This window comes from Arachis hypogaea, chromosome 4 (assembly GCF_003086295.3).
Source record: "Arachis hypogaea cultivar Tifrunner chromosome 4, arahy.Tifrunner.gnm2.J5K5, whole genome shotgun sequence".
NCBI classification, from domain to species: Eukaryota; Viridiplantae; Streptophyta; class Magnoliopsida; order Fabales; family Fabaceae; genus Arachis; species Arachis hypogaea.
The window spans coordinates 127,194,452-127,220,363 of NC_092039.1; the positions used below are offsets into that span (position 1 = coordinate 127,194,452).

At 31.1% G+C, this 25,912-nt stretch overlaps 3 protein-coding genes across 3 annotated transcripts; all 3 read left to right on the forward strand.

The window, feature by feature from the left end:
- Positions 1–4,377: 4,377 nt before the first annotated feature.
- LOC112744846 (beta-hexosaminidase 1-like) lies at positions 4,378–10,110 on the forward strand. Its single transcript, XM_072234095.1, has 15 exons — positions 4,378–4,991; positions 5,089–5,172; positions 5,495–5,530; positions 6,017–6,128; positions 6,213–6,283; positions 6,407–6,537; positions 7,267–7,283; positions 7,409–7,457; positions 7,970–8,070; positions 8,362–8,421; positions 8,551–8,584; positions 8,883–8,981; positions 9,086–9,145; positions 9,218–9,468; positions 9,759–10,110. The coding sequence occupies exons 1-15, from the start codon at positions 4,593–4,595 to the stop codon at positions 9,932–9,934; spliced, it is 1,680 nt and encodes a 559-aa protein (XP_072090196.1). The 5' UTR covers positions 4,378–4,592; the 3' UTR covers positions 9,935–10,110.
- Positions 10,111–18,056: 7,946 nt separating this feature from the next.
- Positions 18,057–22,038, forward strand: LOC112744847 (protein-tyrosine-phosphatase MKP1-like). Its single transcript, XM_072234096.1, has 3 exons — positions 18,057–21,118; positions 21,225–21,410; positions 21,887–22,038. The coding sequence occupies exons 1-2, from the start codon at positions 18,635–18,637 to the stop codon at positions 21,279–21,281; spliced, it is 2,541 nt and encodes an 846-aa protein (XP_072090197.1). The 5' UTR covers positions 18,057–18,634; the 3' UTR covers positions 21,282–21,410; positions 21,887–22,038.
- Positions 22,039–23,822: 1,784 nt separating this feature from the next.
- Positions 23,823–25,799, forward strand: LOC112744850 (large ribosomal subunit protein uL23-like). The gene is made up of 4 exons (XM_072234099.1): positions 23,823–24,114; positions 24,326–24,373; positions 24,928–25,294; positions 25,521–25,799. The coding sequence occupies exons 2-4, from the start codon at positions 24,358–24,360 to the stop codon at positions 25,603–25,605; spliced, it is 468 nt and encodes a 155-aa protein (XP_072090200.1). The 5' UTR covers positions 23,823–24,114; positions 24,326–24,357; the 3' UTR covers positions 25,606–25,799.
- The last annotated feature ends 113 nt before the right edge of the window (positions 25,800–25,912 follow it).

Consider the following 25,912-nt stretch of genomic DNA (forward strand, 5'->3'; position numbering starts at 1 on the left):
ATCTTCTCCTATCAAGTTGCATGGAAAGAGACTATTATAATTGATTTTCGTTTATTGGAAAATATAAATAAATTGATAATGTCATCAAAATTGATCAGAATCGATAACCTTTTTCTAAACAAATTAAATATGTTATTAGTTTCAGTCGAAAAAAATCAATTTTAATGCATATACATCTAAATAAAATATAAAAAAATACGTATACTAAAACTTATTAAATAAATTAATTATTATGTATTTTTTTATATTTATACATTCAGATGCATTTTTTTTAACTAAATAATCGATTATCAAAATAATTAAATGTTCCGACTCAGCTCAGCTGGCATTACGCCTCGACCCGGGCGGTCGACCCAACAGGCACGTCGGATCCGAATTCGAAGGTCAACTCGACACCTTTACTCCTCCAGCAAAGCACCTAACAGCTGAGGAAAAAAATTTTTTGAAAGGCGGGTCTGTTTCTGTGGGACCCACCCTAGGTACGAAGTATATAGGGGAGGGTCCTACCCTTCCCCGAAGTACGTCACTATACCCTCTCTCTCCTGCCATCTGTACGGATTCTGACTTGGACGTCGGAGTCTTTTTTGCAGGTGGCTCCCCCTTTACACCACAACAGCTTGTGAGGTCGCGAGGCTCCAACGATCCATCCTTAGACACGAATCCGGGAGATACATACATTCGCCAGCATCCTTGGACCAGATTCCCTTCATCCCTCATAACCACTTCGCTCATCTGATCCGTTTGGTACCCGGCTAATCGAACATTAAATATATCATAGTAAAATAATTAAATATATCACAGTAGAATAATTACACTTGAAATAGACAATCCAAAAAAAAAAAAAAGATAAAACACGTGATTAAATCAGTACAATAACAATTTTACATCAATGTTTCAATACAAAAAACGTTACATACATGTCTTGATACACATATCTATATAAATTCAACATTTTGTACTCAACTCCACAACGGATATTATAAGTCGTCACGCTTAACACGACCTCCTATTTATCCTGAAATTGCTGCTCGACTTGGAACTCAGCCGACGCTCCAGTATCCTGTGGATCTCTGATCCCAAATTTAAAGAGTACTCCCGGTAAAGACATCTGTGTCATGGCATCCAAGTTTAAAGTTGAAAAGTATGAAAAGTACTAATGAGTTTCTGAACTAGATGCTCTACCAGCCCTAATTGGAATATTCATAGCGATGTCGTCATCACGATCATCAACAATCATGGTGGACTCCACATCATTATCATCATCATCCCGCAGTACATCATCGATACCAACCAGTGCTCCACCCTCTTCGAAAACTGGGACCATAACAGGAGTACCGGTCATAGCAATAACAAGATTACTGAAGGATCGATTGTCACCTACTACTCCGTCACAATTGCAGTTGATATCAGCTGCGAAGGACGAAGATGCAACTAAAACGGCCGCATGTGCAATCACAGGCACAGATAACGAGGCACCAACAAGTTTCAATCTGGAAGCGGCTGGATTTGTCGTCGACTGAGAATTTCAGTTCGAACCTCCTGAACTACCGACCACATCTACAAGCTTAGCTAATAGCTTAGGGGTCTTCATCTTGGAAAACTGGCGACGACAATAGAACAGAACTTGTAAATCTTGTCACTGTCTATGACGAACGAATCGTACTTCACACTGTTGTGCAACACCGAAATTGAAATTCTATAGAATAATTTATCATCCCGTTTCATACCATGCAGTCCAAATTTTTCGATTATAGTGTTCTGAAATTCACCGAAACTCATTGAAGGTTTTAAAAAAACACTCGGTGGATCTTTATCAATAAATTTTATCCCAAATCACGTTTTTTTTTTAATCGACCCTCTATAGTGCACTAAAACTAAGAAACTCTCATTACTAACCATTGCGAACCCCACTATAATGAGGAATAAACTTCAGTTCCTTTTTATAAAGGTGTATCCTACTATATCAAATTAGTTGATGTCGATTTATTCGTATGGTTGATTCATATATACTAAATCGAACTTGGCTGTGTCAATTTATTACTATCACACAATGCACATAAATTGAATTGATTACATTCGATTTAGTAATGCATAAATCGATATAAGCTGTTTCGATTTATATAGTTTTCTCCAACACTAGTAATCTGATACACCCTATTTTGATTTATTACTACAAAATCTAATTTAAATTAGCCTAATTCAATTTATATAAATATGTGTATGGAGACATGTACGTAACATTTTTTATTTTAGAACATTGATGTAAAATTGTTATTATTGTACTGATATAATTATGTGCCTTACCCTAAAATTAAAATATAAATATTTTTATTTTAAAAAAGAATCGAACTATATCAATATAATACTCATTTTAGTCATTTATTTTGTTGGGCATGATGCAACTTCCTTGAATTCGGCCACATATTAATAGAGAATGGTCCCCCTAACCTGCTTTATGGACGAGGAAAGTTCGCAAAAGAATAAACAGAGACAAAAATAATAATGAACAATAATACTGAGTCATGAGTTTGTTGGTGACTTGGTGTTTATCCATATAACTTTTATAATATTTCTGGAAATCTAAAATCTATAATAATTGCGTATTTGTGAGTTTTTATATTTTATCTATTTTGAAAAGAAAACTGAAAATAACTTTCATCATTTAAATTCTGGGATGGAGAAATAAAAAATTGATAGGACCTTAGTCCCTCTTCATGGATCAAATTATTTTTTATTAAGAAAAACAATAATAACAATTTTTAGATCTATTATTTATATATTTCATAGCATACATTATTAATTCTAAAAAGTTCTTTTTTTCCAAAAATATATTTGTTATTTGGTTTGATACTTTGATATGGATCCATATACAGTCATGGTGGGCTTTATAGGAATTTTGTACAATGAAGGCCCAACCCAACAATAAAATATTTTATTTTATGGGAATTTTTTATATGAGACATTGTCATATAGAAATTTTCAAAAAGTATCAACTAAAAAATTGTATATATCTATAGTCCATACTACACCATAGAGGAGATTAATTTTGATATATTAAGAATATAATTTTCTATTTAATGACTATTACATTCAAAGATTGAGTTAGAGAATTAACTATAATGGCTAAAATTGATAATAGTTTTAAAATTGTTTCTATCAGTATATTCAAAACTACTACATGTACTATTAAATTAAAACAATTTTTTATATAGATAATTAATCACATCATAGACACTAAAATTATGCCAAAATTAAACTAAAATATCATACTAAATAGATAAATAGACAAATTTTGACCTAAGCTATAATTGAAATTGTTCTGTCTTGATCTACCTACCTACTTTCATCAAATAGAATTATTTATTCTAGCTTTTATGCATGCACTTGCACGAGGTTATCATATTTATAAATTAGTCGCTAAACTAATTATTTATATAAAATATATATATTAAAATAAAAAGTAATATTAAAATTATATAAAACAATATATATAACTAATTTAATAACTGTTTTTTAGTATGTATAATATAATATTTTTATGAGTAACCAAACTAGTCATTAAAATTTTTAAAATTAAATATTTTAGTCTTCAAATTTTAAAATACATAAACCAATCCTTAATATTTATTTATTAGACGTCACATTTTCTTTTAATTTGATTCGAAAAGTAAGTATAAAAGAATTTTTAAAAAACTTTAAAAAAATCTCAAAATAATCTCTGAAAATATTTAAAAATTCTAAAATAATGATTTCAATTCAATGGATCAAACTGAAAAAAAATTATATTGTCTAACAAAAATAAAAATTAAAGACTATTTATATTTTCTAAAACCTAAAATATTAAAATATTTAATATTAAAAAATTAAAAAATTAAATTGAATAATTACTCTATTTTTATAAAAAAACCTTTATAATAGATAATTAATTGGGTAAATTATATTTTTTATCTTTAAAATTTGGTAAAAATTTTAAAAATATCCTTAAATTTTATTTTATTTTAATTTTATCCAAAAAATTTTAGATTTGTATAGGATATACCTTCGACGATTAAATTTTAAAAAAATTTAAGATCAATCTAACAATAATGCATGAATATTATGCTTGATTTGCTTGTGTTGAGGGTTGTTCTTATGAAATTGTTGTTGAATTGGTCTTAAATTTTTTGAAAAATTAGTCGTCATGGATATATTTGATGCAAATTGAAAAATTTTGGGACAAAACTGAAACAAAATAAAATTTAGGGGTATTTTTAAAACTTTTGTCAAACTTTAACGACAAAAAATATATTTTATTCTAATTAGTTTTTGTTTCACCTTTAAACACGCCACGTGGCTTATTTACAGCCATTAAAACCTTTTCTGCACCGGTGGAAACTCAGAGACATTTCCACCAGAGTTAGATCCCCAAGCTGGTAAACGTTGTAGCACTAGCACTCTTCAGTCTTCACTCTTCGGTCTTCAGTCTTCACCTTCTTCCAAATCTATTAACCTTGTTACTCACATCATCCAAATATATAAGAGGGAAAAATTCTCTATATATTTATAAATTCAACTCTTCTTCAAGCTTTGGACTTTCAATCATCATCATCATCATGCTTCGCATGTTCTGCTACTTTTTCGTTCTGTGTGCTCTCTTTGTTGTTCTTCCTCAATCACTTTTACTTGATGGTTCGAGAGGAATCAGAACCAAACAACCCCATTTTGATGAATCCCTCACATACCTTTGGCCTTTACCAGCTGAATTCACTTCAGGTGATGAAGTTCTTTCAGTTGACCCTTCACTCAAACTTTCTGTAGCTGGAACTGGTGGTGCTGGTGCCTCTTACATTGTTGGAGAAGCTTTTGAGAGGTACAAAAAGATCATATTTGAGCACAGTGGTAGTGGTAATGTTGGTGAAAGGCTTCGTTTTAAGAGGGTGTTGGTGGAAAGTATCATATCTGAATATGATGTTTCCCAATTGAAGATCACTGTCCATTCAGACAATGATGAGGTTGTTTGTTACTTAAAGTTTCAGACTTTTGGTCTCTTTTGATTGTTTTCTTTTATGGGTTTTGAAAAAGATGGCAACTTTCTCTTTCTCTTTGTAGCTTCAACTTGGAGTGGATGAAAGCTATACCTTGCAGGTTTCAAAAGTCAAGGAGGATTCCATTGCTGGGGAAGTCACAATTGAGGTGCTTTGTGAATTGTGATTACAACAATTTAATTATTTATCTGTATGCTTTTGTTTTAGGGTAATTGATAGTAGCTTACACATTGCTTCTTTTTTCTAAAACTGAAAAAAAAAAATGAACCAAGTGTTTATAACTCACTAAGATAATAGTTGAGAATCGTTAGATAATTTAATATATTTGACTAAACTGTTCAGCTTCAACATAATGCATGTCAATATTTTAACTATCATCTTCAAAGACATCTTTGTAATGATAATGTAAAGCAATACTGCCATTCTAGATGATTGCTAGTAATCTTATTTTGACACTCAATTTGTTGTAGGCGAATACTGTTTATGGTGCATTGCGCGGAATAGAGGTATGTATAGAATTTGCAAGTGCATGCAACTCAATCAGCTGAGACTTTTTCCCCTTTGCCTTTTCATCTTATTCTAGGGGACTTGAAATAGAGGAGCATGCCTAGAATCTAGGAGAAGAAAGAGATTGATAAACATAGAACACTTAAGTTCTTGTTTTCAAGTCCTAAACTTCCTTGATAGCATTATTATTTCATATCTGATTAAAAGAGTTATAGATACCAAATATTTCCTGATTAATTGTGACATATACTGTTTAACTTCAAATTATGTATCTATATGCATGATCCACCTTTGATATTGTAGGTATGCATTTTCTCCATAGGAATTGTAAATCTGAAATCTGTTTTTATCCTTGCACAAGTGCATTACCTTCTTATACCTTTACATTATCGAATATCAATCTCAATACTGCCGAAGTATGTGTTTGCATTTAGATTGTAAGTTGCTTAAAGAAAATAATCTATTGTCTTTGCATGATGCACCAGACATTCAGCCAATTGTGTTCTTTTGATTATACAACTAAGACAGTACAAATACACAAAGCACCTTGGGTCATCCATGATCAGCCTAGATTTGCGTACCGCGGGCTTATGTTGGGTGAGCTGCAATGTTTTCACTGAGAAAAACTCTGCAATTATCAATTTTATATCATGATGATTATTCAATTTCTTTAATTTGCAGATACATCAAGACACTATTTACCAATTACTGTAATTAAGCAGATCATTGACTCTATGTCCTATGCTAAATTTGTAAGATCAGTGTCACGAGTTTCGTTTTGTTTGTGACAATTAGAAACTGAAGAAGTATCAACCTAACAAGCCTATCCTGCTCTTTTTGTTTCATGTAATGCTGATGTTTATTCAACCCCATAGAATGTTCTGCATTGGCACATCATAGATGAAGAGTCATTTCCTCTTGAGGTACCTTCATATCCAAATTTGTGGAACGGTTCATACACAAAATGGGAACGCTACACAGTAGAGGATGCATATGAAATTGTCAAGTAAGAATTACCTTATCCAAGTTCTCTACAATCATTTTTGCTTCACACTGTCCCATTGTAAATAATGCTGCTACCACAACTAAACTACTGTAAACATATCTCAAACTTTTATCATCACAAGCAATTTTGAATCCTCTCATAGTTGAATTTAAAAAAGAGGCAATAGTTTGTTGGGTTTGGTGGGTAGAAAAGAGGCAAAAGTTTTGTGGCACTGGGCAGTTTTTGCCACTATTAGGACTCTTTTGGTTGGAGCATAAGGCACACACCTTCAATGATACATGTTCTTACAAGCAAGATTTATGGGATAGGGTTAGACGCCTAGCATCAATTTGGTGTAAAGCTCATGATCTGTTCAGGGACTTTCCCTCTCTGACATATTGAAAGATTGGAAAGCTATGCTTCAAGATAAAGTGATAAACCTTTTGTTTTGTTTTGCTTTTGTATAGGAAATCCCTTATCCCCACATTTTGTATTATCCTTCTCCTCATCTAATGAAATTCTTTTTTTTTTTTTAATAAAAAAATTGTTTTAGAACTGAAGATGGGGAAGGGCTATAAATGTAACATGTTCTATGTTCCAAAATAATGATAATTGATCCATGGATATTTTCCTTTTACCAACTTGTTACTTTTCAGGGCATATCTTTGAGTCAAATTTCTTAATCTATCAAAGACTAATACTTTTTTTCCTCTTATTTTTATTCCATGTTGCACCATGTGCTGCTAAAAGTTTTGCCAAAATGAGAGGTGAGGTTTGATTTAATATATTTATCACGCAAATTATGCTTGTCGACTATGATTTTTCCCCCCTGTTGTGCCTGTTAAGCTATAATGATCATCTATTTGATGAATATTTGCATGATTTATCACAGGCATAAATGTGATGGCAGAAGTGGATGTCCCTGGTCATGCAGAATCATGGTAAAAAAACATTTTCTGATACCTTAAGTGCAGCTTGATAGTATGATAGTAATTGGCTTTATTATTGTTACTCAGTAAGAGCAATGAATTTCATATACTTTTATAACTCATTGTAATTACTTCAAGATTTGAAAGACATAGTTTACCATAGAGAAGTTGATGATTAGTTTGAAAAATGTAATATATAATTACAGTAAGTCCTTCGTCGGAAAATTAGATGTTGATTGTCGGTATTTAGCTCAATGTATCCTCGAAGAAGTGCTATGGTTTGACATTGAATTCACAATTTTGTTTATCATAGTGAGGAGTTGCTAAGTTTTTTTTCCCCTTCCATATTTGCTTGGTCAGATTGTTACCTTGAAATCAAGAAGACAAAAGCCACATGTTAAGCATTTTACTGGCTTCATGAACATCAAGTTTAATGCGCATCCGATAAAAATTAACTTGTTTTCTTTGTTTTATTTTCATTCATTCTTTCTGTCTTTCCTTTTTTATTTTCTTTAAATGTCTAGGGGTGTCGGATATCCGGATCTTTGGCCATCACCTACCTGTAGGGAGCCACTAGATGTTTCAAAGAATTTCACTTTTGATGTCTTTTCCGGTATTCTGACAGGTTAGCTTCTGTTAAAACCCGGAGCCTCACAGTTGTTCTGTTCTTTCTGGATTTGTGTGCTACATTAATAATTGTATTCTCTGATATAAATCATTGATGACTTCTTGTGGATTCATAGTTGGCCTTGGCAATACTATTGAAAACTAGTTTGTTCTGATGTGTAGTACCTCCATAGTAGTGCTTGATGACATTCTTAAACTAGCTGTTACCGTATAGTTGAAACAGTTCAATTAGTTATAATTTGTTCAGTTTTTTGGTTACTTCTTAATTTTGTATATAATAATTTTTCAGAGTTGAGAAAGATTTTCCCATTTGAGCTATTTCACTTGGGTGGTGACGAAGTTAATACAGGTCAGTTTGACTGTTTTCACTTGATCAAAAAGTCTGTTCTTTAGAGTTTAGACTTTGAATGATTACTGTAATTAAGAAGTAATGTGAACTGCTGCGAACTGATGTAAGAACTATGTTTTGTTTCGACAGATTGCTGGAGCAAAACTCCTCATGTAAAACAATGGTACTAACCTCTTTATATTTTATGATGCTTTAATTGTTGTTCATGTAAAGCAGTTAGCATTTGAGCACATAAATTATTGGAATCTCAAGTAGAACTTCTCATATGTAAAGGACTGGTAAAGTGATCATGTCATATTTTCTCTTCTTTTCTTTTCTTTTTTCCACCGTGCAGAGCTTCGATTTTCAAACAGACAATCTAGTTTATCAGCTTCTCTTGTCCCATTTTAGACACTTCATTTTTTTGCACAATGTTTATGCTTGATGCCTATTCAGTGTTTTGACCATTAACTGAAATGCAGGCTCCAGACTAACAACTTGACTACAAAAGATGGCTATCAATATTTCGTACTGAAAGCGCAAGAAATAGCCCTTTCGAAAAACTGGACCCCAGTGAACTGGTATAATCTCTATATATACATAATGCTTTTATGTATTTACGATGTCACGCTCTTAAATCTTACATGTGTTCATAGATTTGACTCTTATTGTGATAACTCTTCAGGGAAGAAACCTTCAATGCATTTCCATCTAAGCTCAATCCACAAACTATAGTGCATAACTGGTGAGTTTCCATCAGTGTAAGTAAGTACTCTTATTATGTTACAAAACTCAAATGTGTTTCTCAAAACTGTAGGTTGGGTCCCGGCGTTTGTCCGAAGGCTGTTGCGAAAGGTTTCAGGTGCATTTTCAGTAACCAAGGAGTCTGGTATCTTGACCATCTAGATGTGCCTTGGGACGAGGTCTATAAGGCCGAGCCGCTAGAAGGAATATACGACGCCTCCCAGCAAAAGCTTGTAATCGGTGGAGAAGTATGCATGTGGGGTGAGACGGCTGATACATCCGATATTCAGCAAACAATATGGCCTCGAGCGGCTGCAGCTGCAGGTATGCACATTTTACTGATGCCAAGTTGTTCGACGTTCTGTCATTCGCCATTCTTGCATCATTCATTTTTCTTTTGTCGAAGTATCTCTTCAATTATATATGGTAAACACTCACGTGCAGTTGTGTTCATGTTAGATAATAATTTAGTCAAACATGTGAAATCATCTAACGATATTTAACTAGTAACATCACATGAAAACAACTGCACATGAGTTTCTACCATGATATATATAGAGTTTAATTTTGATATTGTGTTCGCAATCATATTAAGTGCTACTTGATTGGCACAGAACGCTTGTGGAGTCCAAGAGAGTCAACTCCTAAAGCAAATATTACCTCAACCACCTTGCCGCGGCTGCTAAACTTCAGATGCCTGTTGAATAGACGTGGGGTTGCCGCCGCTCCTGTCAGACACTTTTATGCTAGACAGGCTCCAGACGGCGCAGGCTCGTGCTACAGTCAATAATGAGTCTTAAAACTATCAAACATCAAAGCCTTGGCAGCCATGTTTGTTGTGTATGTCAGGGCACCCTAGTGAGCTTAGCAACAGTGACATCATAAATGAAAGAAGTTGATGAATTTTAACAAAATAGTATCCACTTCTTTTACCATCTGTTTATAAAAGCAAACTTCTTTTTATTATGTGTGTTGTTTGAAAGTTCTTTATACTATGTTTATGTCCATTGTGATAAACTATAGTATCTAATTATGATTATCCAAGTAATTTATGTGTTTATAAATTTGAAAAGAAATTGCTAGTTGCAATTCACACCATTTAAGGATGTTCATCCAAGTCACCAGAAAATGGTTCTGCATAGAAAGAAAAGGTGAAATAAGTTTAGTTATTGGTGAATCATGAAAGTTGAGTTTATGATATAAGAAAGATACTTGATGGTATGAAAGTAATTTTCACAATACTATATACAAATAAACAGACATTAATCTGCACAAAAAGCAAAGCAAAATTTCATACTACATGAAAGTACTTTCATTACAAAATCCTGTTTTTGTTATTTTTTCATAATTTTTTTCGGTAATGAGGATGTAAATTGAACTGGTGTATATAATTGCAAGTACAGTTATCATTACTCCAATTAGGGTACAAATTATTTTTAGGTTTATTTACTACACTATGCTTATAGTTTTGTTGAATTTTCAATTAGGTTCTTATACTTTTTTTTTTCTTTTCGATTGAGTTTTTATATCATATCAGATTTTGTAATTAAGTCTTTGTCGTAACAAAAATGATGGAATTAATGGAATATTTCGTTAAACAAAACGAATATACCTAACCCTTGTTTGAATATTCTATATAGTTTAACAAAATATTCTGTTAATATCAATATTTTTATTATAATAAAGACTTACTTATAAGTCACCAAAAAAAAGACTTACTTATAAAATCTGATATAGTATAATAACAAAATATTCTGTTAATATCAATATTTTTATTATAATAAAGACTTACTTATAAGTCACCAAAAAAAAGACTTACTTATAAAATCTGATATAGTATAAGAACGTAATTAAAAAAAATATATAAAAATAATTAAAAAATTGATGAAGTTATAAGGACAAAGAGAATAACTAAACCTTATTTTTAATAGGTTTAATTATTCTAAAGGTCTCTATAGTTTTACCAAATTTTCAATTAAATCTCTATATTTTTTTTTTCAATTGAATTTTTAGATGTTAATTTTTTTTTCAATTTAGTCCCTTTTAACCAAAAAACAGTAAAATAACAGCATATATATTGTTGTAATCTTCATCTCCTTTTTTCTACTAATGTTGGTAACAATTTTCTGTAACATTTAACTACTTGATGCAAGTCTATCATTGTAATTTTATATAACGTCTAAAGAGTAAGGACTTAATTAAAAAAAAATATAGAAACATAATTAAAAATTTGATAAAATTATAAAAATATCAAGAATAATTAAACGGTTAATTTTTTTTTATATTGGATAAAAAATGGGTGTAATCCTTTAATATTGGAAGTTATGATGTTTTACAAAATTCTGGGGCTATAGAATTCGCAGAGTGCGAATTGTCAGATTAATTTTTTTTTAATTTATAAAGACAATACATAGACTGCGTATTGTAAATACACACTCTGCGTATTGTCAGTACAATACGTGTTCTGCGTATTGTGCTTGCACAGAACAGCGCCCCCATAACACTGTAAAACTCTATTTTTTGTAACATTAACGTAAAACTCTCTCCGCTCTTCCATATTAAAATAAAAAATCCTAATTAAACTTTATTTTGAATATATAGGGACCCAATGCATTATGTTACACAAACAAACGTAGCTCAAAAAGTCTTGCATTCCCAAACAATAATCACAACAAGACAATAACAGTTCACATGGAAAATGACAGAGACTGAACCTTAAAGGGATTAACATTGACCAATTGTCAATACTATCTTAATTCTTAGCCATTAAGGTGTTATCCAAAACTCTCTCTCAAAATTTTCTTACTATTTATTACGTTAAGGTCATGCAACGGTCCACACATATGACTATAGTCTCAAAATTGCAAACAAGTAATCAAATTATGAACATCTAGAAACTCCACCAACAATTTCCACAACTTCAGTCATTTTTTTCAAAAAGCTATCATTCAATTCTATAATGTTAATAAATTATTTTAAAATGTTTGACATATTATCTTATAGTACATTTTAATTATTATACTTGGACACATCACTACTTGTTTTTAAAAATGGCACTTATTTCTTCATTAAACCATCTTTATCATTGTTAATTATTTCTTAATATAGTTAATTAGCTTGAGGAATCAATATCATACTTATATGAGAAAGTCCATATCTTAAGAAATTAAAAAATATTTTTTGAATATCCAAATCCAAATATTATTTTATAGAGTGAGAGATTTACAAGAGATCTAAGGTGGCCATGGTCTTTCCAATTTTTTTTAAAATTATTACAATTAGTTTATTATTAATTTATTATTATAAATTAAATATATTTTTGTATATTACACACTAAAAAAATTTACATATTAGTAACTTAATATGTATAAATTATCATGTGTATTATAATATATCAGTAGTAATTAATAAATAGGTTTAGAAAATAATAAAAGCGTATAAATATATAAATAATTAAAAAATTATTAAAAAATATAGGTTTGGATTAATCTAAAAAGTAACAATTATAAAAAAATTTTATTTTGACTCTTTCTATGACAACAGTAATAATTGAATAAATTTTTTAAACAATAAAAATTATAAAAATAATACTTTAAAACAAGATGAAAGACGAACTTTTAACAGATTATATGATTGTATATGTTGAAAAAGAGAATGTTTTAAAATTTATTTCAGATGATAAATTAATAATTTTAGTTATACGAAATATCAAGAATAAATTCAAAAATACCAAAATCTTAAAGTAAATAGTTGAATGTTAATTGTTATATAATATAATTATTAATTTTGATTTATATACTATAAATTATATTTTATTAATTTTTTGTTATGTCATATTTTAATTTATTTTATATTTAATTTAACCCCTCTTATAAAATTTCTAAATCCACTGATTTTATATGGATCTTCCGTTTTAACACTCAAGTTTCAATAATACTTCTTTATAAAACTAAGAAATTTGGTTATCAACATTATTACAATTCCGGAGACCAGAAATTAACAACCATCATAGGAGTTCAACTAAACAAATAGTAGTAGTTTTGAATTTCAGGTCACCTTTTATGTCACCAACAGTAACAAAGAGAAATTATTGATATCAATGGAGCTAGGTTGATATGCCAAACTGTTAAGCCACCTCAGCTTCTGACCCATATTTAATTTCATCACCCTATGTTTTGGTTTTGGCTCAAATCTAACCCTAAATATGTACACTATTTAAAGATAATATAAAAAATATAAAAAAATTTTAAATTTGTTTTATTTAATATTTATTAATTTTAATAATAATTAATAAATATTAAATAAAACAAAATTTGATTATTTCCTATTATTAAATATTTTTAATTATTTAATTATGGCAATTATTGAATAAATAAAATAATTAATTTTTCATTTAATTTTTTACTTTCAAAATTTTCAGTTGTGTCACAAGTAATACTTTAAATTTGTCTCTAAGAATTTTTTTAGTTGAATACTTTAATTTCATAAAAGAATAACTAACTTTAAAAAAGAAAAATAAAATTTTAAATTTAATTCCTAAAAAAAAATCTAAAAAAGCATATTAATAAATATAAATATCAGCGTTAAAAATAACTACAAATTGATGCAGTATTGCTTATTAGTTATTACACAGAAATTAATTTGTCTATATATACTTATTAACAGTTACGTGACTGATTTTTATACATGGACAAATATTATTATTTATTGACAATAAAATTAATTAAAAAATTGTATTTGTAATAGAAATAATCTTTAAAAAGAAAAGTATAGGGTACTAATATACTATCTGCTAACTTATTACCAACAATAATTAATTATTATATTTTAAACACATGTATAAAAAAATACATCTAGAAAATACATCTATAAAGACACTTTCATTAGACACGGTCATAAAAAAAAATATTTTTATTAGACACATCTATAAAGACATTTTTATTAAATACCGTTATAAATCAGAATTGACAGAAGTTGGTAGAAATACTGTTGATAACGTAGCGGGATTGTCTTTAAAATTGCTTTTAGAGATTAAAATGTTGGACTAAAAAATCCCTTACAATATAAGTACAACTTGAACTATTTTTTTTAGGTGAAAACTCAGGTGCAGTCGACTTCTGTGAAGTTGATAATTGAGAACTATTAGATGAAAATTTAGTCAAATCAGTTAAATCATCTAACGACTCTCAATTATAAACTTTACGTGAAGTCGACTGCACCTGAGTTTTCATATTTTTTTATTAAAGAAACAAGGTATTTGTCACATAAATATTATTATAAAAAGAGTAATGAATGATATGGGATAACACATGCTACCTGTGATGCAGCAAAATAGTGAGAAGTGAAATAATCTTGGATTTAATTTAGTCATTGCCCTGAACCTGAAGAACAAGGCAATTGAGTGGGAACACTTGTCTCTTTTTCATAATGTCTAGATTCACTGCTGGTCCTCCCTCATATTCACGAGTAGTTGATGCTGCTTAATTATGTTGCAACAACAATACCAATGAAATTAAATAACTACCTCTTTATAGATAATAAAACTCTGCATGCCCATGTCATAGATTGTCATAAAGGAATATTGATTCCTCCAATTATGTAGATTGTTATATTATATATATTTTCATGATATTAGTTTATATATACTTGCTAATTGACACGTACAAATTGTTCAATAACTATCTGGATTAACGAAAATCTTTAGGGGATAGAAACTTCTAATTATTTACAATTTTTGAGTTGAAGGAAAGTAATATCTGAAAGAGATTTTGATGATAAAATTAGTAGTTAGATAAGAGGTATTAAAATTATGATAGATGACATGTTTTTTTATGGACGTTCTACCTTATATATACATTGTATATTTTAAAATAATTTATATTAGATTATCTTAAATTTGACGAAATACAATTAGAGTTGAATATTTTTTTATTTAATTATATTTATATGGAGGTGCATATATTTAGATGAATAAAATATTTTAGATTACTGAAACATAACATAATAATTGATGTATGAATCAGATGACAGATTTAGCTGCTTCTTAAAAGTTGTACGGACTCACAAAAATTTATCTTTTAACAGGTATATTGATTCATCGAGATTCGCTTCTTAAATGTTACATTAATTTACCGACATCAGTCTCTTAAAAGTTACAGCGACTCACTGAAATCTGTCTCTTAAAACTCAATGATATCTTCCTCTTAACACAACAGTTAAGACATGAATCAGATGGTAGATTTGGCTGTTTCTTGAAAGCTGCACCGACTAACTGAAATCTGTCTCTTAACAACTATATTGACTCATCGAGATTCGTTTTTTAAAGGCTACATTGACTTACTGAGATCAGTCTTTTAAAAACTACACTGATTCACTGAGATCTACCTATTAAAACTCACCAATATTTGCTTCTTAATACAACAGCTGAGTCATGAATCAAATGACGGATTTGGCTGCTTCTTAAAAGCTACACTGACCCACTGAAATCTGTCTCTTAACAGCTGTATTGACTCACCGAGATATGCTTTCTAAAAGCTGCACTGACTCTTCGAGATCTGTCTCTTAAAACTCACAGAGATCTGCCTCTTAACACAATAGTTGAGGCATGAATCAGATGACAGTTTTGGCTGCTTTTTAAAAGTTATGTCGACTCACTAAAATCTCTCTTAACAACTATATTAACTCACTGAGTTTTACTTCTTAAAAACTGCACTGACTCATCGAGATCTGTCTCTTAAAACTTATCGAGATCTACCTCTTAAAAATTACATCGATTCACCGAAATCTATATTTATATTTTTTATTATAAAAAATTAGCAAATTTGTATTTTTTACTACAATTTAGAGCAAATAGCTATCAACTTTGCTAGTCCTTTTGATTTACTCAAGTAGAGTTATTATTAAATTTTTATATTATAAAGTAACATTAAGAAAAAAAAGACAAGAATAATAGAAAGAATAATATAATCATATACTAGAAAATTATATGACAAGGCATGAATGTAACCCTCATTAGTGCATCTAAAGATTGTGAACCCACAACTTTGTATTAAAATATATGTATCTATATATAGTATGTCATAATACACATGTTGATGATCTAATCCATAGTATCGTGTCATTAACATTTCCATGCCATTGTGGCAAAGAGCTACACATATCATATCACTACCAAACTCTTTTGTTTATTATATATTTAAACATTCTATATTAGTTTGATACTAATATGAGATTCTACTATTCTAGGAGACTCTTAAAATAATAGTTTAGGAAAGTACCTAATAACATAAGAAAATTTTCAAGTGTATCAATGGACTGATATTTTAATAATTTTTAATAATTAATCTTAATTATAAAAAATATATATAATATATATAGTATATATAATTAAAATTAATAGTTAAAAATTATTAAAATATCGATATATTAGTATACTTGAAATTTTTTTAATAATATATATTAGATCCATTTTTTTATGGTTCTGCAAAATTAAGGTAAATCACTAAAATAAGTCAAGAGGATCAAATAATTACATGAATAAGTCAAATTAAAAATTGGTTCATGAATCAATTCGTTCACATTTCTATATAGTTTGAATTACCCTAATTCGAATTTCATCTACATGTATAGAATTCGAATTAGGTTGATTCGAACTATATAAAAATGTGAACTAGTTGATTCATGAAAAAAATTTTTATTTGACTTATTCGTGTAATTTTTTGATCCCCTTAATTTATTTTAATGATTTGCCTGCAAAATTATTTTGTTTGTGTCAAAGGAGAAGCGCATGGGTAAAATCAACCCTCATGCACTCATGTTAAGAAAAGAGACAAGGAAAAAAATAATAATAAAGGTCAATGAAGAAATGTTGCAATTTTTGGTCTTGGATTCAAATAATTTTTATGATTTACCAATAATGTATAACAATTGTGTTATATAAATACCAAAAATAAACTATGAATCGCTTATCCATATAGAATATAAATTAAACTACGAAGTATTTATTAAAATTATGTAAAAAAAAAAATACGCCAACAAATGGTGCTAATTTTTATAATCAAATGTTGGAATTAGTAAATTTTTTTGAAAAGATATTAGTAATATTAGTTCACAAAAGTTCACTAAATAAATGCATAAAATAAATTAAATTTCTAACTATATATGCATAAATTTTATCTCTACAAAATATAAATATAACTTTCCTTGAACCTTGAAAATAACCTCTACGAATGATGTTTTGCAAACAAAACCAAGGAATAAATTGATTGTTTCATATGAAAGTGAAGGTTTTTCATCATATGGGTTTGTATTATTAGGGTTTGAATTTACATTGCAAGACAAATCATTTTCATCATCACTATCTCTCAACTTTTTAGATGGTCAAATTTTCACAATATACCACAATCACATCTTTACTTAAGACAATTGTGTTTCAATGATGTTTAAGAATTTGCAGAAGACTTGGGTTTTAAATATTAATGACCTTTTCTTTTTCCTAAGTGAGAAATAGTACAAGTCATATATATATAAAACTCTAATTTTATAGATAAAATTTAATTAAAAAATAATACTATATGTTTAAGTCTTTTTGTTAATTAATTAAATTTGTTTAACATCATAAAAATTAATTATGACTAATATTATTTTAAATTTTATTATTTAATTTAGTTGGACTAAATTGATAAAAAAATCTAAATACGTAATATTATTTTTAGGTAGAAACTTAGGTGCAGTCGACTTCACGTAGAGTTGATAGTTGAGAGCCGTTAGATGGTTTGACTAATTTGACTAATTTTTTATCTAACAACTCTTTACTATCAACTTTACGTAAAGTCGACTGTACCTCACCATCTTATTTTTATTTAAAATCAGAATTTAGTAGTTAAGAAATATAATTTTTTTTTTTAAATTTCATTTTAAAGTTCTTCAAAGTCCCACTCAATATACAAAATACACTATTTCACTCATCATTCTCTTCCCTCCTCTATTTCTCTTATAAACACACCACTTTCCCCATTTTCCCTTCTCTCAACTAAGAGTAACACCCTTCTCTAAATTTCAGTCCAAATTCCAAAATTCCCTTTTGTTATGTTCTTCGCTCAAATCCCTAATCCTTTCATTCTTATCTACATCAACAAAAGATAGAAAAAAATGGAATAAGAAAAGAAAAATCTCATCTTTATCGTACCCATGGGACGGTTCCTTCCCTTTACCAAATACCCTTCAACAAAATTTTCAGTTGAAGATTTCTGACTCGGTTTCCATTGATCAATTTTCTCCTTGTAACCTAATTTCCCGAACCCTAACTGGGGTTCTGTTTTTCTCCCCTATTTTCAAATGCAGAACCCTAATTGGCTCCGATTCCTTAAATATCGCTTAATCCCTAACTTTTATCCATAGCAGAAAAAAAAACCTGAAAATCTAACTGCTAGGGTTCTTCCCCCGACATATCTTACTAAGGTTTTCACAAAAATCCCTTTTTTCTTCTCTCATGGTGGGAAACGACGATGCTGGTGACCGGAGAGTGTTTTGGAGGTCGGCGTCGTGGTCCTCCTCTCGCACCGGCACCGCTTCCAGCAATAACCCATCCGGTGAGGCGGATCCAAATTCCTGCGGCGGAGACACTGTCACCGGCCAGAATCGCAAGTTCTGTCCGCCGCCACTTACGCCGCGATCGCAGCAGAGTTCCAAGTCCCGGTCGAGCCTGCCGCCCCTCCAGCCGCTTTCGATAGCCCGGCGGAGCCTCGATGAGTGGCCGCAGGCGAGCTCTGATGACATTGGGGAGTGGTTGCCCCCGCAGCCGCCGTTGACCCCTGGTGGCGGCATGAGAGGTAACCCTGGTGAAAGGTTGAAACTTGATCTCTCCTCAATTCAGATGAACAATGATAGGAATTGCAATAATGGCAGTAATAGTAGTGGTAATAATAATAGTTGTAACAATAATGGTGTTAGTGGACTCTTGAAGAGGGATAGAATTGCATTTTTTGATAAGGAGTGTTCAAAGGTTGCTGAACATGTTTACCTTGGTGGTGATGCTGTTGCTAAGAATAGGGATATATTGAAACAGAATGGGATCACTCATATCTTGAACTGTGTTGGTTTTGTGTGCCCCGAGTATTTTAAGGCTGATTTTGTGTATAGAACATTGTGGCTTCAGGATAGTCCTTCGGAGGATATAACTAGTATCTTGTATGATGTGTTTGATTACTTTGAGGATGTTAGGGAACAAGGTGGTAGGGTGTTTGTGCACTGTTGTCAAGGTGTGTCTAGGTCTACTTCGTTGGTGATTGCATACCTCATGTGGAGGGAAGGACAGAGCTTTGATGATGCTTTTCAGTTGGTGAAGGCTGCAAGGGGTATTGCCGATCCGAATATGGGTTTTGCTTGCCAGTTGTTGCAGTGCCAGAAGAGGGTGCATGCAGTTCCTCTTAGCCCTACCTCTTTGCTTAGGATGTATAGGATGGCTCCACACTCGCCTTATGATCCTTTGCATCTCGTCCCCAAAATGTTAACGGATCCTTCGCCTTCCGCATTGGACTCCAGGGGAGCTTTTTTTGTACATATTCCCACTGCAATATTTGTTTGGATTGGTATGAAGTGTGATCCCATCATGGAAAGGGATGCCAGAGGTGCTGTTGGTCAGATTATTCGCTATGAGAAAGCGGAAGGACCCGTTAAAGTGATTAGGGAAGCTCATGAACCTGCTGACTTCTGGGAAGTTTTCTCAAGGTTCTTGCCTTTGATGGATAAATCTTACAGTAAAGTAGAAAGTTTCAAATCAAGTGCTAAGGTTCGGCCGGGTGAGAGGAAAGTGGGCTCCTATGATGTTGATTATGAAGTTTTCCAAAAAGCTATTGTTGGAGGTTTTGTGCCACCATTTCCATCATCAGAGGATGAACATGAAACCCATCTTCCTGCAAGAGAGAGTAGTTGGAGTGCCTTAAGGCGTAAAGTTTCCTCTTCTCATATGAAGGAGATTGTCACAGCCCCTAAGTCATCCCTCCCAAGGGTTTATTCCGATTCCATGTTGTGTATTCATTCAACAAAAACTTCATCTCCATCCTCATCATCTATATCATCATCTTCGCCCTCGTATATCTCTCCAGATTCTGTTTCTTCTGATTCCAATTCTCATTTGAAGTTCTTGTCAGAGGTTTCCCCAGATAACTCTGCAGTTTTGACTGCCAATCCAGTGTCTTCATCTTTGTCCAAGTTTTCTAATTTGACCCTGTTGCAAAGTTCTACTTCCCAACCAGTATCTAATAGTGCCGATATCTGTGATTTCAAGTTGTCACATCCTCATTCTCACCCAGCCCCGTTGCCTTTGAAAAAACCATCATCTTCCTTGGCCGAACGCAGGGGTAGTTTGTCAAAGTCTTTGCAGTTGCCTCTAATGAATGATAAAACAGAGGTAACAGATAAACCATTGCCTTTGCATGCTAATCGACAGGATGGGGTTCTTGAGAATGGCAACTTAAGCTGTTCGCAACCATCAGATAGTACATATAATTCTTGTGGAACTAACAATCGTGTCGAGGACACAGGCGCTAATTCAATTAATGTGGACTACAAGGATTCTTTGCCCGTTAGAAAGTCTAGTGAGTTGTCAATATATGGTTCCTCAAGTGGATACTTGAAGCCTACATCATCAGATTCACTTCATAATGGGGATGGCTCATTGCAGTGCAAGATATCCCAAACTCTAGTATACCGCTGGCCCAATTTAGAAAAGATCGAGACTTTTGGTGCAAGTCATCTGGAATCTAAAGCTGCTTTTGTTGTGTTCTCTCCAACTTTTGATGTCAATGAGGGAAACATTTTATATTTTTGGATAGGGAGGTCTTTCAGTTGCGATGCTTCACGGGTTCAGTTAATCAGAGGTATGAAGTCAGATTTTGTAGGAGAATTTGACTGGAATCGAATTGGTTGTGATGTTCTTACACGGTTAAGTTTGCCGAAGAATACTATTGTCAAGGTATGCCTTTATCTCTCTTTTATCAAGTTTGACTTTTGTCACACCTTGCTATAACTATAACTCCTTTTTAATAACATGTTGATTGTTAAATTCCTTTTGTGAATAGGTTGTTAGACAGAATGAAGAACCACGAGAGTTCCACTCTTTGCTGAGTTCATTGTAGCGAAAGGATAGTAGCAGAGCCCTCGTCTCCAATAACTTGCATAACCTTTACTGCGTATGCAGCTGTGATTACCTACGTCACTTTCATTCTCTGATTTTGATCTTCCCTTGGGACAAGATATCAAGTGAGGTATTGATAGGCATCCTACAATCTCCATTACTAGTTCAAAATATTTTTCCTTAATCAATTAATCTTGATTTTTTATATCATGGTAATAGTTGTTTTTTTAAATCTTCTGTGTTGTTTATAACATGTTTAGAACTAACTTAACTATTCTAAACTTAGTTGCAAGTGTGGATTTTGAAATTCTTATTGAATCTCAATAGAAAAGACAAAGCTTTAGCATTGCTGGTTTAATTTTTTGCATGAAAAATACTAATGAACGTTTGCATGAAATGGTAATTCAAATGTATTTTGTGTTGATGGATAGTTTCAAGAATAACAACTTCATGTAACTATTGTTAATACTTATGTTCAGGGAGGGAATAATAAGTTTGCAGACAATCATGTCATTTCAAAATAATGAGATTGAGAGTTTTTGTTTTCGATTTAGAGAAATGATATTTGCACCACCAATAATAAACTTTGTTGCTTGTTGGTTGCAGGAGGTTGCCACTTTGCCAAGTCCATGATCCTAGTTCAGCTTATTGTACAGTGCTTTTACACCTTCAATTTGGACATTTATGTTCTGCATATAGAAAATTCTTGCTTATTCACATTTATTAGATTTAAAGAAAAATGTTCATGCTTTCTCTCATGATGCTTTACTTCATATATCCCTGAATCAGGAATTTCTAGATTCAAACAAAGAGATTGGATGATATCACACTCCTTAATAGCTAGTCAAGTAGTCATGGTATTCTAAGAGATTTAAAATGTAAAGGAGAAAAAAAGAAACTATGGTAAATTTTTTTTTTTAAAATGGAAATACCTTTTATGATACAATGAAATGGCAAACATGACTATTAAAAGGGAAAAATTATCTTAATGCTGCAAATAACAAATGAAATAGTGAACTACCACAAAGGGACAAACTTGAAAAAAGTGTGTTGTGCATAGTAAGATTTAATTATTATTTTTAATCATGAAAGAGACGAAAGTTGTATATTAATTTCTATTTATTAAAGATTGATTTAGTTAGACAAAATCATAAAAAATGGGTTGTTTGCTGAGTACTAGTAGTCTTGCAGATTACTGCTGTTTTTTTTTTCAGAGAAGAAAAATATTTTACCAATTATAAGAAAAGATAAAATTAAGTTTAAAAAAAAAAAGGTTCTATATTAAACTAAAAGCTAAGAGTAAATTTGAAATTTAATTACAAAAAATCTCGAAACTCGTAGAAACCGAGACAGATTTGAGCTTCTTTTGTTTCTGCATCCTTCCAGATTCTTACACTGGATAGAGTCATTTATAATAAAGAACAAATAGTAGCCATTTAACTCTCAATTTATATTTTGCAATTAATTGTATACTTGCATTACCGCTGACATCTCAATTTGAAGAAAACTAGGCACCGCATCATAAAGCGGTCATACTTAAATGCCAACTTGTCCTATTCTTTCGCTAATTTATACATACAACTATTTGCTACCTTAAATATATACCTAACACCATCACAATATTTGATTCAATGTTAAGAACAATAGTTAAGGCTGGGGTTGTTTACAGATACAAAACACTGAGATAATGATAGAGAGATATAAAATTGTATTTAACAGAATAGATATGAATAGAGATATTATATTTAGAGATACTGAATTAGTGTATTTTGTGTTCATCCTGATAGAAAGGACACAAAGATACTAACAAGGAACATAATTTATTTATTATTCTTTGTTAATTTTTTATAATTATATTTTTTATTATTATATTTTTTATCTTAAATTTTTTGAATGAAAAAAATAAGAATAAATTAAATTTTTATAATTTATTATAGTTTATCACCAAATAGAATACAATAACACAAAATTTTATATCTCTGTTCTTTATGTCTTGTTCTCAGTATCTTGTCTTATTCTATTCTCGAAAACAAACACAACTTAAAAGTTAAACACTTCGTAAAATTTGCTATATGTGCAATATATCTATATACACTGTAATATCATTTTACATATTTTAGTTATATTTGATTTAAGTAGTTGAACCAATCATTTAGGCTGCGTTTAGTTTTAAAAAAAAAAAGATATTAAGAATAAGATACAAATGATAAAAATATAAAAATTAATATTTTTATATTTTATTCAGTGATAAATTAAATATAAAAATAAAATAAATATTAAAAAATTTAATTTATCTTTATTTTTGATACAAAATTTAAAATAAAAAATATAATTATAAAAATTTAATAATAAAAATAATAAAAAAATAAAAAAATATATTTTCCTCCAGTATTTCAAAACACAATATCTTGTTTATATCTCATTTTGTATATGACTTAGTGTCCTTGTATGTATTGACTCGCACACTCGATAACGGAAAAATACGGTCTTTCATTCTTGTGGGTTTTTTTTTTTATACTTACGATATTCTTCAACCCGACAGATTAAGAGACTCCTGACACTGGACAAGTGAGCTGACTACTGTCGAACCCAAATTGGTTTGTGGGTTTTTTTGGTAAGGGTAGTTGAGATAGTTTTAAAAGGGCTTTGTTGGGGCTCATGGGCCATAGCCGCTCTCAACAACAGATTCGAACAGGGGCCCAAAACTCATGTTTCGGGTCACTGCGATGACAAGGTTATTCCCGTAATTTCGTGTTCTGTATAAATCTCGTATCCACGTAATGTTCACAAATCCAAAACCCTAATCTTCAGCAGCTGCACCAGCTCTTCCAACTGTAAGCTTTCTTACTTTCAACTGATTCAGATTCACATGCACTTACCTATACGATTTGTTATAGTCACCCATAAATTTTATTACTGAATCAGAGGAGCCATTGTTGAATTTGAATATTTGAAGTTCTCATTGATTTCTGTATTTTCCCTCTTTTTTAACCTTATTTTATGCTTTAACGGGTTTATTCAATTTATCGATATATGCATGTGCAGGAGCTTGTTAGAAGGGTAGCTGAGCGTTTGCAATGGCTCCCGCTAAGGGTAATTTCAAATTTAAACATTTTTTATTGGTTTTATTGTCCAAATTTTCATGTACATACTTTATCTTCCTTTTAATGTGCCTTTGTGTGTTTGTGCTAATGTTAATTGGTTGATTGTTATCCATTTTTTATTTTATTTTATTTTTTTGTTTGGTATTTGGTCAATAGGGCTCTGAGTTTTGAATTGTACATAACACTGATAAGTAACTTAGAATATGAATAAGTGAACCTAATTTACAGGACATGGATGTGCTCATTTCCTTGGTTTGTACCTGAACTAATGATAACCATTTTATAATTTCTTATACTTTTCTCTTTAGACTTGTTTCTGGAGTATTTGCTGAGACATTGGCAAACAATTTCTTAGTTTTGTGTATACTGTGATTTGCACTATGTTCAGCACTCATCTTGACAGATTCCCCAATGTGTTATATAAGCTTGACAATACAGTAGTTTAGTGCATTATTTTTATAAACGTCGATTTAGCGGTATAGGAGCAAATATTGGAAATCATTTTAAAATAGTGAATCTAACAAGATTGTTGTTCTTGTGTAGCTGATAATACCAAAAAGGCTGATCCCAAAGCTCAGGCTTTGAAGGCAGCCAAGGCTGTTAAATCAGGTGGCAAAGTCTTTAAAAAGAAAGCTAATAAGATCAGGACCAAAGTCACATTTCACCGACCAAAGACACTCAAGAAGGACAGGAACCCTAAGTATCCTCGCATCAGTGCACCACCAAGAAACAAGTTGGACCATTATCAGATTCTTAAGTTTCCTCTTACCACAGAGTCTGCAATGAAGAAGATTGAGGATAACAACACACTGGTTTTCATTGTTGACCTCCGTGCTGACAAAAAGAAGATTAAAGATGCCGTCAAGAAAATGTATGATATTCAGGCCAAGAAAGTTAATACTTTGATCAGGTAACGGGCAAGACAAAGCATTTCAATTCTGCTACATGTAAACTTTGCTAGTTGCTGTTTTCGAGCATCCTTAGAATTAATACAATACTAATATTAATCATTTATATGTCAATGTTACAAGATTGTGTTTCTTATGTTAATCGAATGCAGACTGCTTCGTTGTGTGGATTATAATATTTGGGTGTGTTATAATGTTTTAACAAACTTTTCATTTCCTTGTATGCAGGCCGGACGGAACGAAGAAAGCCTATGTGAGGTTGACTCCGGATTACGACGCTTTGGATGTAGCCAACAAAATTGGCATAATCTAAGTTGTGCTGCTTTATTTGAGAAAAGTCCATCAATGGTTGCTTAGATAGTTGTTCTTGTTATACATGCCCCTTTTGCTAGGACTTTGTTATCCATATGTATCAACTAAAGAATTGTCTATTCAATTTTGGGAGTTGTTTTATGAACTCAATTTTATACCATGGCAATCTGTTCTTGATCGACTTTTTGATTTTCACTCTTAGTGTTTAATTTGCAGCATAAGGTGCTTTGCCTTGTATGGTAGATTTAGATTTAGTAACAGGTTTTATTGGTCCAATAATATTGGATGAAAAAGTTATTTTGATTATG